The sequence below is a fragment of the Oncorhynchus mykiss genome, chromosome 19 (genome assembly GCF_057628025.1).
Source record: "Oncorhynchus mykiss isolate SJ-2025 chromosome 19, ASM5762802v1, whole genome shotgun sequence".
Classification (NCBI taxonomy): domain Eukaryota; kingdom Metazoa; phylum Chordata; class Actinopteri; order Salmoniformes; family Salmonidae; genus Oncorhynchus; species Oncorhynchus mykiss.
This window is the reverse complement of record NC_143040.1, coordinates 27977662-28005488: the sequence shown is the minus strand read 5'-3', so window position 1 is coordinate 28005488 and position 27827 is coordinate 27977662. Positions and strand designations below refer to the sequence as shown.

General features: G+C 43.3%; 1 protein-coding gene across 2 annotated transcripts in view; it reads left to right on the top strand.

The window, feature by feature from the left end:
• The window catches only part of doc2d (double C2-like domains, delta), a 46525-nt gene that overhangs the window by 9068 nt on the left and 9630 nt on the right, over positions 1-27827 (top strand). For both annotated transcript variants that reach the window (XM_036954423.2, XM_036954422.2), the window contains exons 3-8: positions 2430-2509; positions 3554-3628; positions 13885-13994; positions 19250-19376; positions 19526-19582; positions 21473-21597. In XM_036954423.2, the coding sequence (XP_036810318.1) occupies positions 2430-2509; positions 3554-3628; positions 13885-13994; positions 19250-19376; positions 19526-19582; positions 21473-21597 (574 nt within the window). The remainder of the gene's footprint in view (positions 1-2429; positions 2510-3553; positions 3629-13884; positions 13995-19249; positions 19377-19525; positions 19583-21472; positions 21598-27827) is intronic.

Here is a 27827-nt window from a genome sequence, read left to right as displayed (position 1 = left end):
TAAGAACATCGCTTGGTAACACGTCATTAGACAGGGTTTTAAAGAAAGAGAAGTGGGCCAAATTTTCCTTCTCACATCTCCAACAACATCCAATTAATATCGCATAGATCCCATGTTTTGTTCCAAGTATATTTCAAAGGAATGAGCAATACACAAGCACAAATGAAGTGTTTCATGGATATATGAGGACGCAGAACAGAAAGGATTAGAAATTGAGAAATCTCATTTGACAATATGATTTTTTTTCCAAAACGTTCCACACAACGCATTCACAACACATCACAACCATTGCACATTTCCTCCTGGGTGTATTTTAGCCACAACGGTTGTGCAAACGTTAGTTTTGTGCATACACTCATTAAACATATACAGTGCCTTCAGAAAGTAGTCATACCCCTTGATTTATTCCACATTTTGTTGTGTAACAGAAGAAAGGATTCAAAATGGATGAACTAAAAAACAAATCTCACCCATATTCACACATTACCACATAATGACAAAGTAAACATTTAACATTTTTGAAAATTTATTGAAAATGAAATACAGAAATATCAAATGTACATAAGTATTCACACCCCTGAGTCAATACATTGTAGAAGCATCTTCGGCAGCTATTACAGCTATGTCTTTCTGGGTAAGTCTCTAAGAGCTTTGCACGCAATATTTGTACATTGTTCTTTGAAGTCTTGAAGCTCTGTCAAGTTGGTTGTTGAAAATTGCTAGACAGCCCTTTTCAAGTCTTGCCATAGACTTTCAAGGCGAATGAAGTCAAACTGTCACTCGACCACTCAGGAACATTCAATGTCGTCTTGGTAAGCAACCCCAGGGTATATTTGGCCTTGTGTTTTAGGTTATTGTTCTGCTTAAAGGTTAATTAATCTCCCAGTGTTTGGTGGAAAGCAAAATAGTCAAGGTTTTCCTCTAGGATTTTGCCTGTGCTTAGCTCCATTCCAGTTCTTTTTTATACTGAAAAACTCCCTATTCTTTAACAATTACAAGAATACCCATAACATGATTCAGCTACCACTATGCTTGAAAATATGGAGAGTGGTACTCTATCTTTGTAGTGACTGGGTGCATTGATACACCATTCAAAGTGTAATTAATAACTTATTATGTGACTTTTGAAGCACATTTTTACTCCTGAACTTATTTAGGCTTGACATAACAAAGGGGTTGAATACTTTTTGACTCAAGACATTTCAGCTTTTCATTTTTCATTAGTTTGTCAACATTTCCAAAATACATAATTCCACTTTGATATTATGGGATATTGTGTGTAGGCCAGTGACACAAATGTCAAATTAAGGCTATAACACAACAAAATGCGGAAAAAGTCAAGGGGTGTGAAAACGTTCTGAAGGCACTGTGTGTTTTATTACAACGATTTTGACAATTGTGTACATCGATTGGTCAAAGTATGTGAGGCTCTAGTCAGTGTGGCTTGTGTTTCGTTTGCTTGTCTTTCTGAATGCCCTTATGGTTTGAACTGTGGGTGTTAAAATGTCAGGCGAGTTAATTAACAATGTTCCAGTTGTGAAGTCATGTATTCATGCATGTCTGTTTTCTCTGTTTGTCTCTGAGTGTATTTGTGTTGTGTTTGACTTTGTCTCTATGTGTGTGTATGGGTATGTTTATCACAGTGTGCACAGGTGTCAAATTGTGTGTGTTCGTGCATGTCTACGCACATGAACTCGATGGAGTCCGTGCGGTGATTTATGTAAATGAATGTGTATCCTAGTTAATCATCGGAAAACAAACACAGGCCTCAATATTCTTGCGGTTTAATCCCGACTCTCGAAGTCGCCATTTGTTTGTGTCAAAACCACTTTCTGGGTACATTTCTCAGTGTTAGCTGGCACTGCATGTGTTTAAAGCGGACTGATTGTGAGTCGAACATCTTCTCCACCGTCATTGTCTCGCGTTTGTTGTCGCTCGCTCCGAGTTTCTCCGACAGAGGGGCTCACACACACTGACAGACACACACACACACACACACACACACACACACACTGTGTGATTTATTTTGCTGTGTCGGAGTAATGTTATTCGGTCCTCAAGCCTCTATTTTTCTTTCCACTCACAGCGAGTAATACAAACAAGGTGTGTTTTTTTAAGAGAGTGTCAGGAAAATAAGCATTGGCGTATCCAGATTCCAGAATTGTGCAGGAGGCTGGAGTTACAGGTTTCTGTGTTTGGGGAGGTGGGGGGGTGGAAGGTGTGTGTATGTTGGTGTTTATGTTTATGTGCATGCCATCTGTGCATGCATATGTGTTTATGTGCATGCTTCTGTATGGCCATCTGTGCATGCATATGTGTTTATGTGCATTCAGTTAATTTATACACACTTTTCTTTAGGCTGTATTCACAGCCAGGGCCAAACCAACGGCCAATAATGGATTGTCTGTGTCGATTGTTTTGTTTTACAGCTTATCTGGGCACCCTGGAGTTCACCCTGCTCTTCGATCACGAGAACAACTGTCTACACTGTACAATCCACAAGGCCAAGGTAAGAAACTCAACTGTTCTAATCTCCGTCAGGGGCTAGGCTTGAAAACAAGACTCCACTTACACCCCAAGCCTAAGCTAATCCACGTCCCCTCCACACAACGCGTCAAGACTCAAAGGGAAATTAGCTTAAGCGCTATCCAATCCACTGCAAGCCTCGGGTTAGCGTTGCAGCTTCAAACGTTACTCTAGATGTCTTTTCCCGCGGAGACAGGCTTAGCTCTGACCCAGCACATCAAGCCATGAAGCCGTGAAGACAATGGTGCTTGCCTAGAAAACCCGTGAGTGAACTCTATTCGGTGAGAGAGAACCGAGATTTATCTCTTAACAATGAGGCAGAGTTGAGTATTGATGTGATCCGGGCTAGAAAGATACGTTTCGCATTCAGCCCACACCAGGCAAACATTCAATATATACTCCTTATGGGTATTATGGTAGACCCATTCAATAATATAACCTGACTAAAAGTGTGTCCCAAATGTTACCCCATTCGCTATAAAGTGCGCTACTTTTGACAAGCGCTATATGAGTCCCTGTCAAAAGTTGTGCACTACATAGCGAATACGGTGCGATTTGGGATCCAGCCGTAATTCTGTGCTTTCCTACTACTGTAATTTCAGGGAGTTCCTATCATTTGTCCTTTTTTGGAAGGCGATTGACTATGCTTATACCCAGATAAGCACCCCAACCCAATGGAAAGCATTGGTAGTGCTGGCACACCTACATACAAACAGACTAGCTTGAGAAATGATGGACGTAGATTGAAAACGAGTTGAGTAGAATGGCATGCGACAAAATAGACAAAACAAGAGGAGAGTTGAACACCAAAGGACGTAATGCTCTTTTGTCATGCCCTGACCTTGTCTGGCGTACAGCCTGTGGTGTATGACTGTATGCCATGTGTATGATAGCTAAGCCTTGACCAAGTGTGTTCTGTCTGTGGCTGTGTGTGTGTGTGGGACTCTCACTGTGTGCGTCTGCATATGTGTGCGCGAGTGCGTGCGCGTGTGCATCTGTAACCATCCCTGTGTGTCTCTCCCCACAGGGACTAAAGGCCATGGACTCCAACGGACTGGCCGATCCATACGTCAAGCTCCACCTCCTGCCTGGAGCAAGCAAGGTCACCACAACCTCCCTCTCCCTCATCATCTTCCACATTAGTGGTACCCAGTCTATTAGTCGTGTGCGTGTGTGTGTGTGTGCGTGTTCCTTTCCACTGAAACAGCTTGCCTCACAGCGAAGCGCTAAATGATCTCTTACCCAAACCACCATGACGCAGTACTTACTGTAATCCAAAACGAATTTGAAGTACTGCAGCTTTCGATAGCATGGCACTTAAGATTCCTAGAAATGATTGGCGTACTTTCATGGACATGGTCCATTTTGAAATGATTCCAGTTGTGTATATTGTGGATGATATGTTGACTTCGGAGTGCTTCTCTGCTGTTTACGGGACAGACAATACCACCTGTGAGGTTGGTCAAAGCACTGGGCTTAATCAGTGTTTTCCATAAGCAGCAGTGGTCGGCTCAACAGATGATAACAGACTCATTATCTGTGTTCAAATACTTATACTAACCGCACTAACCGTACTATTTGTAATGTAAATTGAGTATATAGAATGCTTATTGGTTGTAGCAGAAGGGTAGCCTAGTGGTTAGAGCATTGGACTAGTAACCAGAAGGTTGCAAGTTCAAATCCCCGAGCTGACAAGGTATAAATCTGTTGTTCTGCCCCTGAACAGGTAGTGCTGGCACACCTACATACAATAAGAATTTGTTCTTAACTGACTTGCCTAGTTAAATAAAATAGTCTGGATATAGTTAGTTTGCCATAAACTCCCGGATGTTGTACTACATTCGCCAAAATATCAAGTATACAAACAGTGGACACTATATCTGTACTTTTAGGGCCCATAATGACATTCTTCAGAAAATGGGTGTGGCTTCACATCGTTTGCAGATTTGAAGAAAACGCTGGAAAATATGCTGCCGAAGTCCAACGAGAGTGGATACAAATTCATCGCTAGGGCGAGTGAAATGGTTAGAGTGAGGTGTTCTCTCATTTGTGTCTGGAAATAGCTAGCAAGCTAGCCAACGTTAGCTTGAGTAGTTGACTGCCATTGACAGGTTAGAACGCTCGAATCAACCCTACTCCTCGGCCCGAGTGTCCAGTGTGAGCTCAGAGTGCGAAACTCTCTGGATTTACAAACAGACAATCTGACAACGCTCTGAATTTATGAACGCCCAGAGCACACTCTGAGTGCTCTATGGCACTCCAGATTGAATTTAAGAACACACCCGAAGTCGTAAAATGTCTAGCTAGTAATTTGTTATACTAATAAGCTAGCAAGAGGTTGCATAGCAACAGCATCAACTTCCGGTAGACAGGCGAAGAGCTAGTACACTCAATTGAAAGGATACCGCTCGTTTACAGTATACTAAAATGAACTAATAGTATATAGCATGTAGTATATACTCATTAAGTATGTAGTATACAGTATGCTAGTATGGGTGTTCGAACACAGCTATTGTCAGCTGGCTACTTTTTTCAACGAACTAGGCTTCTTTTCATTTAAAAGTTTCAATAAGCTCGACAGAAACGTTGGTATAGTCTTCTCTCGCCTGAATTAATGATATGCATCGTCTAGTGATCTATTGATAGGACAGGCGCGTGTCAGTCACAAAGCGAGTGATGACTGGGAAACTGCTGGTTTGTCAGTCTGCTCTTTTTTCTGCCTCGTGGTATCTGTGCTCTTCTTGTGCACTGTGGTTGGCTGCAGTCAAAGTTTGGGAGAAGACAAACCAAGACGCAGGTAAAATTGCTAAATTCCAAAACCAGTTTAAAACAGCAATTAGAATAAAGAGTAAAAAAGTAAACGCTGCAAATGTCCCAGCAGCGTCCTTAGCCAGCAGCCATTTTCCGGCAAACAGGAAAAGGAGTGGGGAAGTACAGATAGACAGTTAGGATCCTGTTCCTGTTGTGTCCAGTTGCGGAGGGAGGTGTTTAATCTCAGGGTCCTTAGTTTAGTGTTGAGCTTGGAGGGCACTATGGTGTTGAACGCTGAGCTGTAGTCAATGAACAGCATTCTTACATAGTTGTTCCTTTTGTCCAGGTGGGAAAGGGCAGTGTGGAGTGCAATAGAGATTGCGTTATCTGTGGATCTGTTGGGACGGTATGCAAATTGGAGTGGGTCCAGGTTGTCTGGGATGATGGTGTTGATGTGAGCCATGACCAGCCTTTCAAAGCATTTCTGTCACGCTTGCTCCCGCTCCTCCTCCCTGGCGCTCAAAGACGCCAGGCTGCCCATCATTACGCACACCTGCCACCATCATTACGCACATCAGCGCTTGCTGGACTCACCTGGACTCCATTACCTTGTTGATTGCCCCTCATATATCTGTCTGTCCCTCGGTTAGATCCCTGTGTCAGCATTATTGTCGTAATGTCGTTTTGTTCCCCCTGTCCAGACGCTGTTCTTGTTTTGTTATATGTCTGTTGTTTCATTAAATGTTCACTCCCTGTACTTGCTTCTCGTCTTCAGCGTCTGTCCTTACAATTTCATGGCTACAGATATGAAGGTTATTGGGCAATAGTCATTTACACAGGTTACTTTAGCGTTCTTTGGCAAAGGGACTATGGTGGTCAGCTTGAAACATGTAGGTTTTACAGACTGGGTCAGGGAGAGGTTGAAAATATCAGTGAAGACTGATACAGCTCATATTTGCCCCATACAGCTCATTCAGTGCTGTCATAGTGCCAGCATCGGTTTGTGTTGGTAAATATACAGCTACTCTCTTGGCGAATAGTATGGTCTACAGCTTATCATGAGGTACTTTAACTCGGGTGACCAGAACCTCTCGAACAGAGCTCTCCCAGTTTGTTTATTGTATGTTCACTAATAGAACTGGGGGTAGAGGTAGATTATTTATTTGCCGACGTGGTTTTGTCAGGGTTCCCGCACGTTGGCCTCTCTTACGTCGCCTTTTCCTCTTCTGAGTCTCTGGGATTAGGGCCTGGTCCGGGGGTCGGCAGTATGTCCTGCACCGCTGACTCGTTGAGGTAGAAATCTTCATCCAAATAGAGGTTAGTGATGGTTGTTTTCTGTCATAGGGAAGGATGACGGAAACATTATGGAGGTAAACGGAACGGAAGCGCATCGGCGAGAGAGCCGTTCATTTGGCTACCTAATTTGCATACGGGCAGGCTATTACTGCTTTCTGGCGAATATCTGCAGATATATTATATTCAATTGTCACTGCAGGAACAATAGGTGGCGGAGAGAGAGACACATTCTCTTCCAAAATATGATAAAAGAAAAGAGATTGAAGGTTAACAAAGCTAATGTCATGATACTTATTGCTATAGGCCTACTGATTTGATTAAAGTGTCTAGTGGTGATTTTAGCATGCAAATCCAAAGTGGGAAAAACTCAACCAATTGTTTAAGATGCATGCCAGAAAAGCCACGACACAGCACAACACTAAACAATACATTTAATGCATTATAGCAGTGACAAACGGTGCCCACAAACTGTTAGGGCCTACAGAAAGCTGTCCCGTCAGCCAAACTTTCCTTTCAGCACCATGGAGTGAATCCTTACCACCGCTACACCTGGCTATCAACGGGGCCTCATCTGGCAGCGAAACCGTTCAGTCAGCCTAATTTACTGCTTTTTTAAAAACCATGGCTGATATGGCTGACTTGCTTAAATAAACATGGCTACTACTGACTCCTTGTGGATTTGTGTAACTCCATAAAGAAAAAAGCATTCTCCTTCAAGAATAACGAATACCGACTTTTGGACCATACACAAACATTATTATATTTATGTTCAGTAAATTCGTAATGTTTATTATCACACTTAGCTCTATGTATGAGCAAGTGCTTATTCGTTCAGCACTTTCAAACTGTAAGATAAATTCAGATAGATGTTAGTTCAGATAAATTCCAGCAAGATGTTGAGGCCTTAACTTTACTCTTCTTTGTCACCACAAACACACAGAGAGAGAGAGAAAGAGAGAGAAAACGACGGTATCTCAGCTGTTAGTATACCATTTGAAGTATTTTATTGTGTGGTCTAAAAGTAAGGAAAATACAATCACGGGGCTCCACTTTTATAGACATTAGACCAACGCAAAGACAGAGCATTGCACAAACAAAACAACCCTCGCAATATGAACTGGAATTACGTGAACTTTTTTGAATGTGAAGAGACTGTTACTGGAAAACATGGTTACAGGCCATCATATACTATGATGTTCTGGTATATAGAGAACCACGTAAGCGAATTATAATAGGCTACACAAAGTAAGCAAAACAATGAAATGCATCATTGTAACATAGCCTAAGATGATGAATAATATACTAATCCGATAGACCTGTACATGTATAAGCAATATAACAATGGAGACTATGACATTAGGGAATGATGAGCAGATAATAGTCAAGCCGTAATTTCGATTAAGGCATGAGTGAGCTGAAATGTACAGCAACATGGGCCATTCTTACAGTATTCTCCCTGTACACCAAGTCAGAACCGTAGGATAAATAACGGGGGAACATAAGCAGACAATGAAAGCTCTTACAATATTTGATGATGACATTTCTCTAAAACAGGCTATAGGCTACATGTCCAAGTCAGAAGAGTAGGCTAAGTTCTGAGGTGGAGAGGGACAACATTTTAGGGTGAGACACATGGGCCACTAACAGCTTACTACACATACACTTACTTTTTTAGCTACAGTTATTCATACAGTATGTTCCTGGCATACTACGTCACTTATACAGCAGCATTTTTAAAACCATTTTCCTGCAATTCTATATTGTTGTTTCTCAACATGTTTACTTGACAGAACACATTTTTTCTTAGGTTTTTGCCAAACAAACTAAATTGAAAGAGTAGACCAGATGTACAGTTGAAGTCGGAAGTTTACATACACCTTAAGCCAAATACATTTAAACTCAGTTTTTCACAATTCCTGACATTTAATCCAAGTAAAAATGTCCTGTTTTAGGTCAGTTAGGATCACCACTTTATTTTAAGAATGTGACATTTCAGAATAAAAATAATGACATTCCCAGTGGGTCAGAAGTTTACACACACTCAATTAGTATTTGGTAGCATTGCCTTTAAATGGTTTAACTTGGGTCAAACGTTTTGGGTAGGCATCCACAAGCTTCCCACAATAAGTTGGGGGAATTTTGGCCCATTCCTCCTGACAGAGCTGGTGTAACTGAGTCAGGTTTGTAGGCCTACTTTTTCACACACGCTTTTTCAGTTCTGCCCCCACATTTTCTATAGGATTGAGGTCAGGGCTTTGTGATGGTCACTCCAATACCTTGACTTTGTTGTCCTTAAGCCATTTTGCCACAACTTTGGAAGTATGCTTGGTCATTGTCCATTTTGAAACCCATTTGCAACCAAGCTTTAACTTCCTGACTGAGGTCTTGAGATGTTGCTTCAATATATATACATAATTTTCCCTCCTCATGAAGCCATCTATTTTGTGAAGTGCACCAGTTCCTCCTGCAGCAAAGCACCCCCACAACATGATGCTGCCACTCCCGTCTTTCACTGTTGGGATGGTGTTTTTTGGTTGCAAGCCTCCCCCTTTTTCTTCCAAACATAACAATGGTCTTATGGCCAAACAGTTCTATTCTTGTTTCATCAGACCAGAGGACATTTCTCCAAAAAGTACGATCTTCGTCCCCATGTGTAGTTGCAAACCGTAGTCTTACTTTTTTATGGCGGTTTTGGAGCAGTGGCTTCTTCCTTGCTGAGCGGCCTTTCAGGCTATGTCAATATAGGACTCGTTTAGCTGTGGATATAGATGCTTTTGTACCTGTTTCGTCCAGCAGCTTCACAAGATCCTTTGCTGTTGTTCTGGGGGTGATTTTGCACTTTTCGCACCAAACTACATTAATCTCGAGAAGACAGAACGCTTCTCCTTCCTGAGTGGTATGATGGCTGCGTGGTTCCATTGTGTTTATACTTGCGTACTATTGTTTGTACCGATGAACGTGGTACCTTCAGCCATTTGGAAATTGCTCCCAAGGATGATGCAGACTTGTGGAGATCTACAATTTTTTTTCTGAGGTCTTAGCTAATTTCTTTTGATTTTCCCATGATGTCAAGATGCAAGGTTGGCCTTGAAATACATCCACAGGTACACCTCCAATTGACTCAAATTATATCAATTAGCCTATCAGAAGCTTTTAAAGCCATGACATCATTTTCTGGAATTTTCCAAGCTGTTTAAAGGCAAAATCAACTTAATGTATGTGAACTTCTTACCCACTGGAATTGTGATACCGTGAATTATAAGTGAAATAATCTGTGTCATGCACAAATTATTTGTGTCATGCACAAAGTAGATGTCCTAACCGACTTGCCAAAACTATAGTTTGTTATCATGAAATTTGTGGAGTCATTGAAAAATGACTCCAACCTAAGTGTATGTAAACTTCCGTCTTCAACTGTCGTTTTTGAGATGTAGTTTTTGCCACAATAAATTACATTGAAAGAGTAAACTAAACTATTTTTTCTGACCAAATTACTAATGTACCACCTCCCTCAAAGTCCCACGCACAGTGATTGACAGGTCTGAAACCCTACCAACTCTGTGACTCACAAACATCCTGCCCCCTCTCCTGACAGTTCCACCCACAGTGATTGATTGACAGGCCAAACTGTTAAAGGTCAATACAAATTGACACATTGGTTTCCTAACCCTAAGTGTCCACAGCAGCTGAGCCAGTAAAATACATATTTGAAGAACAAACATAATTGGGGCAATTTATATCTTCCAGTAAAACTGCAAATGGTTTTCATCTCAAGAGAACACAGGTTTAAACCTGCAAATTTTTACTATTTTTCTAGTTAGATCTGTCATTCTCATTGAACGCAAGTCTAAGAAGCAGTACATATGTTCTATGTGCGCTATTTCTGTTTCCTGTTCTTAAGTTTCCTTTTTGTGTCTCTTTACAACAGACTGAATTCAAATTACTTTCAGTCATTTTAAATGTAAATTAATGTCTTTCTATTCAATACCACAACTTATTTTACAAACCTGGGAGTTAAAGTTGTTAAAGTTTGGGGCGGCAGGTAGCCTAGTGGTTAGAGTGTTGAGAGTGCAAGATCAAATCCCTGAGCTGACAAGGTACAATTATGTTGTTCTGCCCCTGAACAAGGCAGTTCACCCACTGTTCCCAGGCCATCATTGAACATAAGAATTTGTTCTTAATTAACTGACTTGCCTAGTTAAATAAAGGTAAAAAAAAAAACTATTCAATAATTTAGCTGTGTATTTCGGTTGGAATCAAGGCATTAGAATGTACCGGAGGCCACCAAAATAGAGCTTGTTCTGCAAATTTGATTTACCCTAGCCCGGGAACTCTACTTTTTCTATTTGACTGGCTAGTCCAAATATCAAAACTGGGCTTTGGCTTTAGGCCAAATGTTACTAGCTAGTTAATGTAGCATGTTGACGTGCTACGTTGACTGAAAAGGAGTTGTTTTGGCACTTCGCTGGTTAATGTGACATTTCTCTGTGCTCCACAGCAGTGTTTTGGTCCCATTTTACCGGCTTTGTTGAGATTTTTGGAGTTGTTGTTCTTGGGAATGGTTGGGAGGTTTGGCAGCTGACACAATCTTCACAGGTTGATTGTTGCTGGTGGCCATCTTGGGTTTGGCTCAACATCAAAGTAAGTTGTGATAGCCGCATGGAGACAGAGCCAGACAGGTATTATAAACACTATGTCTGTGGTCGAACCCAAAAAATACAGGTCTGCTTCTGTTAATTCCCCCCCTCCTCATTTTGTTCCACACCGTATTTCTCCATCCTGCCCTCCGTCCCGTCTCTGTCACTATCTCTCTATCTCTATGTGACCCTCTATGACCTTGAAATAGCAACACAGTGCCAAGAGAAGGGCGGGAGGTAAAGGGGTGAGAGAAGGAGGGATGAGGGGGGGGGCAGCAGCAGGTGGTTGTCATGGAAACTGCGCCGATTGTTACACTGCTCACGTCAACAGGCGAGTGTAGATGGGGGGGGGGGGGGGGGGGGGGGGTGATATACGTCAGCACATACGTAAGTACCCACAAACCCCCGTTTGGTAAATATCAACCACATGAGTCTACGGCGCCGAGGAGTGGGGAGCACGTGAGCGTGAAACAGAGGATGACAGGCAGGGAGGGACTCACACGCATACACACCACCTTGCACACACAGGGGCATGAGCACACACACACACACACACACTCTCCCTCTCCCCCTTTCTCTCCCCCTTTTTTCTTACTTACACTCACACACACATACACACACATACACACACACACACAGGGAGAGACTCCCACATAGATACACACTCCTTCACACACCAGCTTCCACACATACAGGGGCACAAGCTGATTCCTCCTACTAAAGGACCGCCGGACTCACATGGACAGAAACACCTGACTAAACACACCTCCACAGAAACACACACTTGCTCTCTCTCTCTGATGCACAAAAACATAACAAAAAAATAACACACACCATTACACACTCTCTCCTACCTCACACATCACACAGAGAGAGAGATGAAGAGAGAGAGAGAGAGAGAGAGAGAGAGGGAGAAAGAAAGAAAGACACAGAGAGAGAGAGAGAGAGAGAGAGAGAGAGAGAAAGAGAGAGAGAGAGGAGGACAGAGAGAAACCGAGAGAGAAAGTGCGAGAGAGGTGAAAAGATTGAGAGAGAGAGCGAGAGCAGTGAGAGTGGTTCTAGGTATCTTCCCGGCTCAACGTTCTCGTCTGCTCCCTGTCCCAATTGTGGCGCATGGAGAATGAGATTTCTGAGTCACAGTCTTAGCCAGTTGTGTGTGTAAGCTCGGGGAACAGGGGAGAGAGGGAAAGGAAGAGAGGGAGAGGGTCCATATAGACGGATGCGGGGAGAGGGAGAGGCTAAGAATGAAATATTTAGGGGAATATGTAACAGCATTGATGACGGGGGGAAGGGGGCAGGGGAGAGAAAGAGAGATGGAGCCAGGCAGGCAATTTTTTTTTATGACACCATATGCTGTTTTGGCCGGGATGTACCTGGGGGTATCGATGGAAAAGCGGAGATGAGAAAGAGGGTGAAAAAGAGTTAAGGATGAGAGAGAGGGAGAGAGATGAAACGAAGTAGGGAGGAATGGAGGAAGAGAGAGACGGGGAGAGATTTGAGGAAGAAAGTGAGAGATAGAGAAAGGTTTAGAGAGAGAGAAGGATGGAGAGTGAGAGGCAATTAGCTCCGGAGCACCAGAATGCCCCGGGGAGTCGAGATTTAGGCTCGCGCTTGAGCGACTTGGGAGTATACAGTCCTTCGCTCTCTTGGTGTGTTTGTGCACGTCTGTGTGCGTGCGTGTGCATGCGTGTCCGTGTGTGTGTTTGTGTGTGTGTGTGTGTGTGTGTGTGTGTGTGTGTGTGTGTGCACTGGGGGGATTCAAGACCAAGTAAGTGAGGAAGTGTGCCTGGTCTCGGCATCAAAACAAGACACAGCCGTTGTGTAACCAAGAAAATAAATGAAATATGTAAAACAGCAGCACGTCCTGGAGGCAACATATAATGGAAAATAGTAGCTAGAAACGGCCAATGTGATAACCCTGCCTTCTCAATCATTCACGAAGGGGAAGTTAGCGTAGCATTATCGGACGCTAACGCTGGGCCTTTCTTCATTGAGAGGCGTTGATTTTTCATGCTAATTGTGTTAGCGCGGGCTAATTGACAGGTGTGGTGTGTTAGCGTTAGCGCAGTGCTTGTTTGCAGGTCTGGCCGGTAGTGGTGCTAGCGTCAGGCTAGGGGAGACAGACAGACAGGTGACGCGGGGAAGCCTCATGTCCTCCTGTTCTCCTCTATAAAGTAGGTGAGCAGATGTCTACCATTTCCTGGGGGAAGGAGATAAATTACGTTTCCTCTCTCTCTCTCTCTCTCTCTCTCTCTCTCTCACTCTCTCTGTCCTTTGCTGTATCATCTCACTCTATCTATCACTTCCTCTCATCATCCTACCCTCTCTGTGTGTCTCTCTCTTCCTAATTATTTCCCTCATATCTCTCTATCATCTCAACTCCCTCTTACTCCACCCCAATTGCCCTCTCCCGCTCCAACTTATTGCCTCACCTCTCTCTCTCTCTCTCTCTCTCTCTCTCTCTTTCTCTCTCTCTCTCATATCGCTTCCCACCTGTCACTTTCTCAGTCCCCCATTTATTTCCCCTATGCTCCCACACCCACTATTTTCTATACTTTTCATTTCTCTCTCCTCTCTCCCTCTTTCAACCAATCCTTTCTCTCCCCCTTTTTGAACCTCTCTTCTCCATTTCCATCTCTCATCCCTCTCTCCTTCTCACTTTCGTCCCCTGCAGGCGAACAAGCTCCGCACCAAAACACTGAAGAACACTCTGAACCCGGTGTGGAGTGAGACACTGATGTACCACGGCATCACCGCTATCGACATGACCACCAAAACCCTCAGGTACTGAACTACAGAGAACTACAACTCCTATATGTATATTATACTGGCATATTTTATAAAACAACTTGCCTACAGTTCCCAGAGGGCCATCGGGCCAATTAATTATCCAACGGACGAACAAAAAAACTGCCACACACACTGGCCAACTGTTCCATTAGCAGTCGCCGCGGTAACACACTCAGGTGTTGGCTCTCGTTCAGAGTCTCAGCCCCCTCATTCCTCAAGTGCTCTTGATACAGAGCGCTGAAGTGATGTAGGTCGAGCGCGGCAACTTTGTGCGCATGTGTTTGTGTTTGTGTGTTTGGCACCGTCATGATAATGCAGCAATGTCAAACCCATGCCTCAGGGATATACACACACACACACACACACACACACACACACACACACACACACGCACACGCACACACGCACACACATACAATGCCTTCAGAAGGTATTCACACCCCTCGACTTTTTCCACATTTTGTTGCGTTACAAGGTGGAATTAAAATGGATTTAAATGTCATTTATTTGTTAGCAATCTACACAAAATATTCTGTCAAAGTGGAAGAAAAATTCAAACTCTGTTTAAAAAATATATAAAATAAATACACTATTAAACCTGGATTACATAACTATTCAACCCCCTGAGTCAATACATGTTAGAATCACCTTTGGCAGTGTTTAAAGCAGTGAGTCTCTCTGGGTAAGCCTCTAAGAGCTTTGCCAACATGGATTGAACAATGTTTGCACATTAGTCTTTAAGGAATTCTTCAAGCACTGTCAAGATGGTTGTTGATCCTTGCTAGACAGCCATTTTCAAGTCTTGCAGTCAAAACTGTAACTTGGCCACTCAGGAACATTCAATGTCATCTTGGTAAGCAACTCCAGTGTATATTTGGCCTTGTGCTTTAGGTTTGCTGAAAGGTGCATTTGTCACCCAGTGTCTGGTGGAAAGAAGACTGAACCAGGGTTTCGTCTAGGATTTGGCCTGTGCTTAGCTCCATTCCATTTATTTTTATCCCAAAAAAGTCCCCAGTCCTTGCCAATGACCTGCATACCCATAACATGATGCAGCCACCACCATGCTTGAAAATATGAAGAGAGGTACTCAGTGATGTATTGCGTTGGAATTTCCCCAAACTTAACTCCGTATTCAGGACATAAAGTACATTTCTTTGCCATATTTTTTGCAGTTTTACTTGAGTGCCTTGTTGCAAACAAGATGCATGTTTTGGAATATGTTTTATTCTGTACAGGCTTCCTTCTTTTCACTATGTAATTTAGGTTAGTATTGTGCAGTAACTAGAATGTTGTTGATCCATCCTCAGGTTTCTCTGTTTGCGGCCATGGTCTCATGTTGAAATCCTTGGGTTGTTTCCTTCCTTTCCGGCAACTGAGTTAGGAAGGACGCCTGTATCTTTGTAGTGACTGGGAGTATTGATACATCACCCAAAGTGTAATTAATAACTTCACCATGCTCAAAGGTATATTCAGCGTCTGCTTTAAAAATTTTGACCCATCTACCCAATAGGTGCCCTTCTTTGCGAGGCACAAAAACCTCCCTGGTCTTTGTGGTTGAATCTGTGTTTGAATTTCACTGCTTTACTGAGGGACCTTACAGATAATTGAATGTGTGGAGTACAGAAAGGTAATTCAAAAATCATTTTAAACACTCTTATTGCACACCTAGTGAGTCCATGCAACTTATTATGTGATTTGTTCAGCAAATTTGTACTTCTGAACTTATTTAGGCTTGCCATAACAAAGTGGTTGATCACTTATTGACTCAAAACATTTCAGCTTTTCATTTTGAATTCATTTGTAAAAATATCTAAAAACATAATTCCATTTTGACATTACGGGATATTGTGTGTAGGCCAGTGACGCACAATTTCTATTTAATTCATTTTAACACAGCAAATTGTAGAAAAAGTCAAGGGATGTGAATACTTTCTGATTGCACTGTACACACACTTCTCACCCCTTATTCTAATGCATCCGGTCTGCAGTGTGTGCTGGACAGATACCCTCTGGCATGCAGTCAAGGGCAGACACTGGGCAGAGAAGCCATGTAGCACCCCCTCCCCACAGACACAAACACACACCAAGCCCCCCTCCAAACACACACACACACACACACACACTCACACTCACACTCACACTCACACACTCACACTCACACTCACACACACACACACACTCCATCTCTTTGTAGATAAGGATTCAGGAAAGACCCTGAATGACCGGGGAACCCACCTGACCTCCAGCCAAGGATACCGCTTCCAGACACAGGCCAGCACAGAAGCTAGGGAGAGTCAGAAAAGGGAGGACAGAACAGAAGAGGGAGAGGGAGGGGTGCCAAGAAAGAGAGGATAAAATGTGGAGAAGAGGGGGATGCCAAGAATGAGGGAAGAGAGAGAGAGGGATGCCAAGAAAGAGGGTATAGATGAGGATAGACAGGGGGAAGGAAAGAGAGGAGAGGAGAGAAGAGAGAATTGGGGTTCCTAGAAAGAAGGGATAGAGGTGGAGAAAGAGAGGGAAACGGTGGAGAGAAAGAGGCACAGTGCTTGGGAGAGGGGGAACATGTTCAGACGAGTAGGAGAGAGAGTTATATAGAAATATATAGGCAGTGGGGGAGTGGATGCAGGGAAAACCATGAAAGAGAGAAAAAGGTGAGGGGAGAGAGTGATAGATGAAAAGAGAAAGTAATCACTGGGAATTTTGAATTAGCATAGCATAGGCAGTGGATGTGAATAGGGAATTGTAGCGTAGCATAGAGTGGATGGGGATAGGGGATTATAGCGTAGCATAGAGTGGATGGGGATAGGGAATTGTAGCGTAGTATAGAGTGGATGGGGATAGGGAATTGTAGCGTAGCATAGAGTGGATGGGGATAGGGAATTGTAGCGTAGCATAGAGTGGATGGGGATAGGGAATTGTAGCGTAGCATAGGGACTGATAATGGTAATATGCATTTAGCATCCAGCAAGGACTTTTATTGTGTGTTATAACTTCAGGCGCAAGGCAATAGCTGTAACCTAAATTGTTCAAAAGTTCTGCTCCTATACTTGTTAGTAATCTACAGGGTTGGGTCTTGGCAATGGTGCTGTAAATGTCCTCCTCTTATGTCATATTTCTCTGCTTCAAACAATAAATGTATGCCAAAGGGGAGATAATCACGATAAAAAAAACTTTTGCATTCTCCTAACTAATGGTTAAGGTTAGGATTGGGCCAGGGGTAGTTTATCCTAGATCTGTACCCAGGGGAAACTTGACCCCGCGGCATCCTACGGTCAGTCAATGGAGAGCTCCACAGCGGTGTAGAAAAGGTTCTGTTGGCTCGGTGTGACAAGACCACGGCCTCCTGGTTCAGCACCTTGTCATAGCCCAGGCAAGACCGACAGAGTGCCAGTCTGATGGCAGAACTACATTGTTCCCACCTCTCTATCTCTCGACAGTAGAACCTCAAAGACACAAACCTCAGAGGACCAACCAGTCAACTGAACAGGCAAGATTAAACCCCTCCAGTACACATATTAAATGAGGAAGAAAAAAACGTCTGTCTGCTACAGACAAACATTAAAATAAAATGTGTAATGTCTGGCTAAATTTATTAGAGAACACAATAAATCCTTTTCTGTAATGGTTTGATGCACTGTGAATTTCTGACGTTTCGGTTCAGACCTCCATCCAACATGTTCCCATCACTGAGGTCCTACTGTGTCTCTCTACACTGAGTATACAAAACAATGATATCTCCATGCCTTAGACTGACCAGGTGAATCCAGGTGAAAGCTATGATCCCATATTGATGTCACTTGTTAAATCCACTTCACTTTGTGTAGATGAAGGGGAGGAGACAGGTTAAATAATTATTTTTAAGCCCCGAGACAATTGAGACATGGATTATGTGTGTGTGTGTGTGTGTGTTATTCAGTGGGTGAATGGGCAAGACAAAATATTTAAGCGCCGTTGAACGGGGTATGGTAGTAGGTGCCAGACTCGCCGGTCTGTGTCAATAACTACAACGCTGCTGGGTTTTTCACACTCAACAGTTTCCTGTGTGTATCAAGAATGGTCCACCCCCCAAAAGGACATCCAGACAACTTGACACAACCCGGGGGGAAGCATTGGAGTCAACATGTGGAAACGCTTTCGACACCTTGTAGAGTCCACGCCCCCGACGAAATGAGGTTGTTCTGAGGGCAAAACAAACATCTCACCATCATTTAATATAGAATGACACATAAAATGGCGACTGATCCCGTTATATAAGAATTGGTCAAATGCATGTTACTGCGACCCTGAGGTATGTCTCACACTGATAAAGATGCAAAGAACACGGTTTGGGTGAAATTGTGGGAGTATGAGAGAGAGAGAGAGAGAGAGTGAGAGAGAGAGAGAGAGAGAGAGAGAGAGAGCGAGAGAGAGAGAGAGCGAGAGAGAGAGAGAGAGAGCACCCGGGCTACAGCCCAGAGGGATATGCAGCAAGGTGAGAGAACATCTGAGAGCAGGAGGGTAGAGTAGCAGTTGAAGGAGTAAACACGACTAGCATACCGCAGTTGTCATAAAGACGTGAGACAAACCTTAGGCCATTCTCAGTTCTTGAAACGTCTCAAGTGCACTACAGACAAAGCGGACAGACAGACTTTCAGACAGGCAGGCAGACAGACATGTACAGCACAGAGTGTAGCTACAGTTAACTGGCAAAATTAAGGAAACACCAACATATGGTGTCTTAATAGGGCGTTTGGAACAGCTTCAATGCAAAGCTTCAATGCACATTGTCGTAGATTCTATAAGTGTCTGGTGGTGGAAAATGTTGTCTCAGGTGACGCTCCAGAATCTCCCATAAGTGTTGGGTTGAGATCTGGTCACATGATCATGGCATATGGTTTATATCATTTTCATGCTCATCAAACCATTCAACGGCCAGTCCTGCCCTGTGGATGGGGCATTGTCATCCTATGGGGGCATAGCCATCGTAGCCTAAGCATGCTGAGATGTTAATTGCTTAATTAACTCAGGAACCACACCTGCTTTTAATATACTTTGTATCCCTCATTTCCTCAAGTGTTTCCATTATTCTGGCAGTTACCTGTAGATCAGTGGGGCTTCTATTTCCAGCTTGGAGAAGCCCAGAGTTTACCGATAGACACGGATCTAAATGAGCGTAATGCTCACTGCTAGCTCTTGAGAGGACATGTATCTTTCTCACTTTCTGCATGTGCATGTGGCCTGCCTGTCTGTGTGTATCTGTGTGTGTGTAGGCTGTGTGTGTGCGACATGGACAGGCTCGGTCGTAACGAGTTTATCGGAGAGGTCCGGGTCGCCTTGAAGAAACTGAGCAAGGGCGAGAGCAAAAGATTCAAAATGGGTCTGGAGAGAATCACACAGGTATGTAGTGGATGTGTGTGTTTGTGTGCGCGCGTGTGAGTATATGTGTGTGAGTGTGTGTGTGTGCGTGTGTGTGTGCGTCAGTTCGCCAATGCGCTCTAATGATTTACAAACTGTGTATTGAAATCAACCTCCCTTCTCCCACTCAGAACAAAGACATCAACAAAGAAACTGTGGAGCAAGGAACACCTGTGGCTGAGGAAGAGGTACGAAGATTACCATAATTGTCATACATGTTGTCGACTCTGTCAATCACCACATCCTCATCGTCAGACTCGATAGCCTTGGTTTCTCAAATGATTGCCTCGCCTGGTTCACCAACTACTTCTCTGATAGAGTTCAGTGTGTCAAATCGGAGGGCCTGTTGTACATGCCTCTGGCAGTCTCTATGGGGGTGCCACAGGGTTCAATTCTTGGACCGACTCTCTTCTCTGTATACATCAATGATGTCACTCTTGCTGCTGGTGAGTCTCTGATCCACCTCTACGCAGACGACACAATTCTGTATACTTCTTGCCCTTCTTTGGACACTGTGTTAACAACCCTCCAGACGAGCTTCAATGCCATACAACTCTCCTTCCGTGGCCTCCAATTGCTCTTAAATACAAGTAAAACTAAATGCATGCTCTTCAACCGATCACTGCCTGCACCTGCCCGCCCGTCCAACATCACTACTCTGGACGGTTCTGACTTAGAATATGTGGACAACTACAAATACCTAGGTGTCTGGTTAGACTGTAAACTCTCCTTCCAGACTCATATTAAACATATCCAATCCAAAGTTAAATCTAGAATTGGCTTCCTATTTCGCAACAAAGCATCCTTCACTCATGCTGCCAAACATACCCTTGTAAAACTGACCATCCTACCGATCCTCGACTTCGGCAATGTCATTTACAAAATAGCCTCCAACACTCTACTCAATAAATTGGATGCAGTCTATCACAGAGCCATCCGTTTTGTCACCAAAGCCCCATATACTACCCACCACTGTGACCTGTATGCTCTCGTTGGCTGGCCCTCGCTTCATACTCGTCGTTAAACCCACTGGCTCCAGGTCATCTGCTAGGTAAAGTCCCCCCTTATCTCAGCTCGCTGGTCACCATAGCAGCACTCACCTGCAGCACGCGCTCCAGCAGGTATATCTCTCTGGTCACCACCAAAACCAATTCTTCCTTTGGCCGCCTCTCCTTCCAGTTCTCTGCTGCCAATTAGTGGAACGAACTACTAAAATCTCTGAAACTGGAAACAGTTATCTCACTCACTAGCTTTAAGCACCAGCTGTCAGAGCAGCTCACAGATTACTGCACCTGTACATAGCCCATCTATAATTTAGCCCAAACAACTACCTCTCCCCCTACTGTATTTATTTATTTATTTTGCTCCTTTGCACCCCATTATTTCTATCTCTACTTTGCACATTCTTCCACTGCAAATCTACCATTCCAGTGTTTTACTTACTATATTGTATTTACTTCGCCACCATGGCCTTTTTTTGCCTTTACCTCCCTTATCTCACCTCATTTGCTCACATTGTATATAGACTTATTTTTCTACTGTATTATTGACTGTATGTTTGTTTTACTCCATGTGTAACTCTGTGTTGTTGTTTGTGTCAAACTGCTTTGCTTTATCTTGGCCAGGTCGCAATTGTAAATGAGAACTTGTTCTCAACTTGCCTACCTGGTTAATAAATAAAGGTGAAATAAAAATGTTTAAAAAAAAAATAGTAGAGATTGTCATATAGATATAGTAGTGGCCGTAGCAGGAGTACTAACATTAGTTGTGCTACTACTAGTACTGTAGTAGTAGTAATAACAGTGGTGCCACGATTACAACAGTAGTACTAATCCCAGGGTTATTGACAGTCCTGTCATTGATTTCCCAACATGCAATTCAATTAATATTATTATTTTCATTCATTTTATAACTTTAATTACCCTATTGTATGTTTTTAATTGCCTGTTTTACATGTGTTGGTTTTAATCTGACATTAAATCTGACATTTAATTGGCATACATTAAGGGCACTATGAATAAAGTTGATTTTTAGATTTGTAGTGGTGTCATGGCTAATTGTGTCACCCCTTCCCCCAGCGTGGTCGTATCCTGGTGTCGCTCTGCTACAGCCCAGAAAAGAGCTGTTTACTGGTTGGCATCGTACGCTGTGCCCACCTCGCCGCTATGGACTCCAATGGGTACTCTGACCCCTTCGTCAAGATGTAAGTCTTGACACACACACACACACACACACAAAGGACGGAATGATGATGTGATGATGGATGGAACGAATGGAGGAACTAATGGAGGAAAGGTTGTTGTTGTTGTCCCTTGTCGTTTCACATTACTTGTTGTTATACATTAGTAGGTCTTGTGGTGTCCTGTTGCTAGATGCCAGTCAGCAGTCATCCCAGTTGTGCCGGCTGGATCATATAGGTCAGCAGCAAAGACTCTCTAGCATTACTGCAAAAATGGAAGAGGCAAGTGGAAGGGGGAGAAAGTACAGAACTTGTCTGTCGGCCCTGAATTAAAGACCAAAATTGGTTAAAGAAAATTGTGCTGAACAAAAAAAGTATACCAGTGTCATATAAGGACAGCTGTGCCATATAGATTGCAACATAGTTGGGAAGAGATTTTTGCTTTAGCGTTTCCATAGAACAACGACAGATTCAAAACGTAGAGTTTTTTCCATTTAAATTACTCTACAAAGTTCTTGCAACCAATAGGATGTTGTATACAGTACATATATTGTTATACAGTATGTCACATTGACAGACTCTACCACAACCTTAGTGCATGAGTCATGACACATTGAAACTTTATTTACGCTCTATACAAATTGACAGGGGAGACTGACTGGCATAGATGAATACAAGCAACATAAATAAATAATCAACTGCTCGTACTCTCTAGAGTCGACACTGTCACTAGTCAATGTTTCCCAATCTGTTCACACTTACCCCCTCGACTGCATATTTTCTCTTCCAGTTTGGGAAAATAGCACCCCTGATTCAACTAATCAGCTACTCGTCAAGCCTTTGATTGGTTGAATCGGGTGTGCAGGATGTGCTGGTTCTGGGCTGCAGCTAAAGAATTGTGCAGTCGTGAAAGGTTTCCCAGGAGCACATTGGGAATCACTGTGGTGGCATTATGTAAGCTAGCGGGTTCATTGTTATTCATATGACAACCTGTACTGTACATATACTGTCGGCATCATGTCTTGACGGAGCATTCAGGCTGAGCCAGAGTCCCAAATGGCACCATATTTCCTGTGGGCCATGGTCAAAAGGTAGTGCACTAGGGGAAATAGGATGCCATTTGGGACGACACTCTCGGCGTAAATGGCTAATCGTTATTCATGCACTTCGCACCTGAATATGAAAATCCCCGACAGTCATTCGATTCGGGTTCTACGCCTACATGGTTTCATCAACTAAAAAACAAAGTCCTTTTTGCTGTTTGCTTGTAGTGTTGATTTTGATGAGGCATCATCTGCAACTTTCGATTGAAACAGAGCGGTATATCTACATAAGATTTTTACAAAGTGTCTTTGCTGCGAGTTGAGAGCCAATGAAATCCGATCCCCTCCCGCTCGCAAAGGTTGTGCCGGTCTTCCCCTTCCTTTGAGGAAAGATTTCAAATTGGTGTTTTAAAAAAAGAGTAACGTTAAAATATCTATCATGTTACACATTTAATCATGTCAGAACGCGTTGAAAACTTCACCCATAGTAAAACCTTTTGTAGGATTTAATACAAATGTTTTATTGATAGGAGCGGGGGAAACACCAAAACACAGCAAAGACGTCATTCACGATAAGTAATCAAATAAAGACAGCACTTCTAAAAGCCTACTTTCACACCATAGCCTGCTGAATTTGCAAGATCAATTTTCTTTCATTTAGATTTTGGCACAAATGTAAATGTGGCACTGACTCGCCCGTGGATTGATGTTTCAGCGTTGTCTCAATGAAGAGTTTGGCGCCCGACTATCCACGTGCAGTTAGCAGCTGGCTAGCTTCAGTTAGCTGAGGAGATCTAGCTTGCTTCGTAGTATTACCCCTCTGATTCATAGCGTTGGGCTCTGTGTTCACTTGTTTGTAAACTGTGGTGAGGAAGGGTGGGACTTGAATGGAAAGACTATACATGCAAGTGTGTAAATCAAAGACGAGATTGGACAACGGTACAAATAATAAGAAATGTATAATCAATCAAATGTATTTATAAAGCCCTTTTTACATCAGCCGTCACAAAGTGCTGTACAGAAACCCAACCTATAACCCCAAACCGCAAGCAATGCAGATGTTGAAGCACGGTGGCTAGGAAAAACTCCCTAGAAAGTCAGAAACCTAGAGAGGAAACCAGGCTCAGAGGGGTGGGCAGTCCTCTTCTGGCTGTGCCGGGTTAGAGATTATAACAGTAGATGGCCAAGATGTTCAAACGTTCATAGATGATCAGCAGGGTCAAATAATAATAACAATCACAGTGGTTGTAGAGGGTGCAACAGGTCAGCACCTCAGGAGTAAATGTCAGTTGACAGAGAGAGAGATTTGCATGCATTGGAGTGATATAGATATGTTTAATGCATCACCAACCCATATGAGAGAGTGAGCTTCTGGCATCATATTGAATCATACACAATACCTGTGACTGTGCAGTATCTCGGAAGTCAGTGGGCTTAAGGACGGAGAGAAGATGTTAGTCGAGAGGAAGATGGGTTTATAAATGACGACGTATATCCTCATTCTCCTCGACGACTCCCTCCTCTGCACTCCCCCCCCCCCCCCCCCCCACGTTCCTATTAGGAAAATATGGAAAATATGTAGGAGGTAGGAACTCCGTCTAAAGACCAAGAGATGGAGAGGAGAGGTTAGTCAACAGGGGCAAAAAGAGGTCTATCACCAACCACATATACTCTCATTCTCATTCGTGACTCCCCGAAACTCGTGCTACTCCTCCAACCTCCCCATTGAGATGATTGAGCTGTGAAGCGAAGACTAGAATCAGACAAAGGAACGAAGCAGTAAGCAGACCCGTGGGGGACAAATAGAGCTGTTTTTTTTCTTTCTTCTTTTTTTTCCCCTTTTCCTCGTTTTTCTCCACTTTTTGCTGTTCATTGATTGGTTCCTGTTCTTCAGAGCCAGAGCTGGGTGTCTTATCTGCATCTATTTTGATGTACGGCAGCGATAGAGTCCTGGAGCCAAGAGATTGTCTCTGTTTTTCTCTCATTTTAATCTCTTTAAAAAAATATATTTGACATGCAGTATCTGTTGTTTAGTATGTCAGAGCTGCGTTCAAGGAGCTCTCTTATTTTACCGTCACAAATCTTATTTTAAGCACAGAGTTTATCATATTTTGCTGTGTTTGATGTGCAGTTCAGTATCTGAGTTATGTTCAAGGCACTCTCTTATTTTACAGTCACAAATCCAATTATTTGTCTACGACATCCACTCCATGTGATTAAGTAGGCTTCTGTCTGAGTTGCGTTCAAGTCTCTTTTCTCTTAGCTTCTCATCTTCCCTGTCTCTGAGATTCCTCGCCTGTTATTCAGGAGCGAGGCCTATATCTGAGCTGCGTTCGACCCTCTCGCTCTCTCGTCTTGCACAGTCTCAACTCTCTTAGAATTTTTTTGTCGGCATACACTGCCTGTTATATAGTAGCCTGTGTCTGAGCTGCGTTCGAGACACTGTCTCTTCTCTCACAGTCTCAAATCTCTTTGAAATTCACCAGCTGCTTTTTAGTTAGTAGCCTTGTTATGTCTGAGCTGCGTTCGGAGACACCATCTCTCTTCTCGTTGTTCTGTGTGTTTTGTTTGAAGTGTGTTCAGTCAAGCTGGTCGGTAGAATCAGAAGCAGCGGAGTGTTGCAACTGCGGCTGCTGTTGTATCGCCTCAGAGCGAGGAGTCCTGTTAATCCTATTTTGACGAGTTCTGTCGTGGCTGCCTGTGTTCTTTTGTTGTTCCTCAAAGGGAGCAACTATTTGCCTGTACTGCTTGTGACGGCGGTTCAAAGACATACTCTGTAAGTCTGTAGGGAAAGACAGTGCTCAAAAGTGAGTGGAGGTGCAGCTGAAATGTAAGGTTTTACATGAGTGGGAAAAGGCGCAGCTCTCTGTTTATTTCGGTTAAAAAAGCATTGACGTTTCATCGTCATAAGAATGGTGAGTCATCATTTCCCCCTCATGGCGGTCTGTATAACTTTTACAATTATAAGTCCACACTTGCTTGCAAACTGTGACCCTGACTCCTTGGCTGTATTTGAGAGTATCATTCTAGATCTACTGACTGATCTGCAAATGACAGTTATTGTAGTTATTTAGGAGGCAAGGGTGATTTGTCGATCAGTCAGTCTGCTCGGTGAGTCAGTGATCAGCGACGGAGCAGAATTGATGCTCTGAAACACAGCCAAGATGTGCAGCCCAATTGGCATCCTATTCCCTTAACAGTGCACTACATTTCACCAGGGCCCACATGGCTCGGGGCAAAGTAGTGTTTTAGGGAATAGAGTGCTATTTGGGATGCGGCCTGTGTGATTCTTACCTGTCAGACTTATTCTCAACTGTCTGTAGGAGAGTGACTGCAGTGCGTGTGGATGCCACTATATCTCTCTCTCACTCTGTCTCAGTGTGTGTGTGTCGCTGAACCTACTTTTAAAGCAGCTAAAATCCGCTATGCCCCTGGCTTCCCAGAATGCATTGCTTCGTACACACCTGCACGGCAGTAGTTGGCTGCTGGTCAGGGACTTAGCGTGTGTGTATGTACACGTGCATGTGTGTGGGTGTGGGTGCATCTTTGTCTGTGCGCGTGCATATGTGCATGTGATATCAGCACGTATAGATATAGCCCACAGTACACTAAGCTGGAAGTTGATTTGTGTGATGTCTGCAGTTTCACACACCTGCAGAAAACGTGTTAAGAGATTAAGTAGGGTTCAATATTTGGGCTCACATGAATTTACACATTGGCCGCATCCCAAATGGCACTCTATTCCCTGTCTAGTGAACTACTTTTGACCAGGGCCCATAGGGTAAACTTTACAGAGGACAGGGTGCCATTTGGGACACGGCATAACTTATGGCTGCGGGTCTCCAACTCTGGTCCTGGAAAGCTATTGGGTGTGCAAGCTTTTGCTCCAACCCAGCACTAACACCTCTAACATGAGGAAAGAGAACAACAAGAGACAGAGCATGATCAAAATGATCAACGCATGACACTATTTCAGAGCCATTTTTAGAGAGGGGGGTGGTCAAAAAATATAGACAGTGGGGCAAAAAGGTATTTAGTCAGCCACCAATTGTGCAAGTTCTCTCACTTAAAAAGATGAGAGAGAGGCCTGTTTTCATCATAGGTACACTTCAACTATGACAGACAAAATGAGAAAAATAATTCCAGAAAATCACATTGTAGGATTTTTAATGAATTTATTTGCAAATTATGGTGGAAAATAAGTATTTGGTCACCTACAAACAAGCAAGATTTCTGTCTCTCACAGACCTGTAACTTCTTCTTTAAGAGACTAAATACTTTTTTGCCCCACTGTATATGCTAATCATCGATGAGCGAGTCAAAAGCTGGAGCCAAGAGCAAGACAAATGGGTTCCCAGAGTCCCTGAGTCAGACTCTTAATAACCTTCTCATTACAAATGTCCAGGGGCTTTCAACCAAAGCCGCCCCCCCAAAAAAAGACGGGGCAGAGCTGTGTGAATGTCAGCTTCAAACAATCAACGTTGACTCCAAAACACATTCCTTACCCCGGGATACTTCAACTGTTGACTATCCGGGAGAATTAAGAAAAAGGAGCACTCCGAAGGAGTAAATCCGATCGATTCATTGGTGGGAGAAACGATCCCCTTTCGGCACGAATCGCCTTTGTCGGAGCCTTAAGTAGGAAGAATGTGGTAGGCACCTACATACCCTTGCAGGGGAGGGTCCCACTCATGTCAATCAAGCATGTCAGTAATGTCAATACTGTCAGTAGCAACTACACAGGTTATTTAAACAAGAGTGTGATCATCATTTGACTGTTTGAAAAAAATATATATATATATATATGCTAGGCCGGAACAAAAGCCTGCACACCCATCCAAGATTTGATGGATGATCTTGGACTAGGAGATCCCTGACTCAGGCACTCTTGTAATAACCATAGAGATGCATTATGTTGTACTTAATTATATGCCTGTGAACATCTCATTACAAACGTCCTGGGGGCCTTTTCCTATCCTTTCCGAGTTATGATTGACTCGTATGCTTGGAGCCGCCTACTACTGGACCTTACAATTCACTTAAGCATATTTCAAAATCACAATTACCCACACAACCCCTTCGGCCTTGTTAAGAATGACCAAGAGGCTACTCCATCAATGTCTTTGTAATGAACACGATGGGAGACAGAGAGCTGGTTCCAAGCGCAGTGCGCAGCAGGTGTTTATTGGTAAAGGACCACAGGAAGAGGCA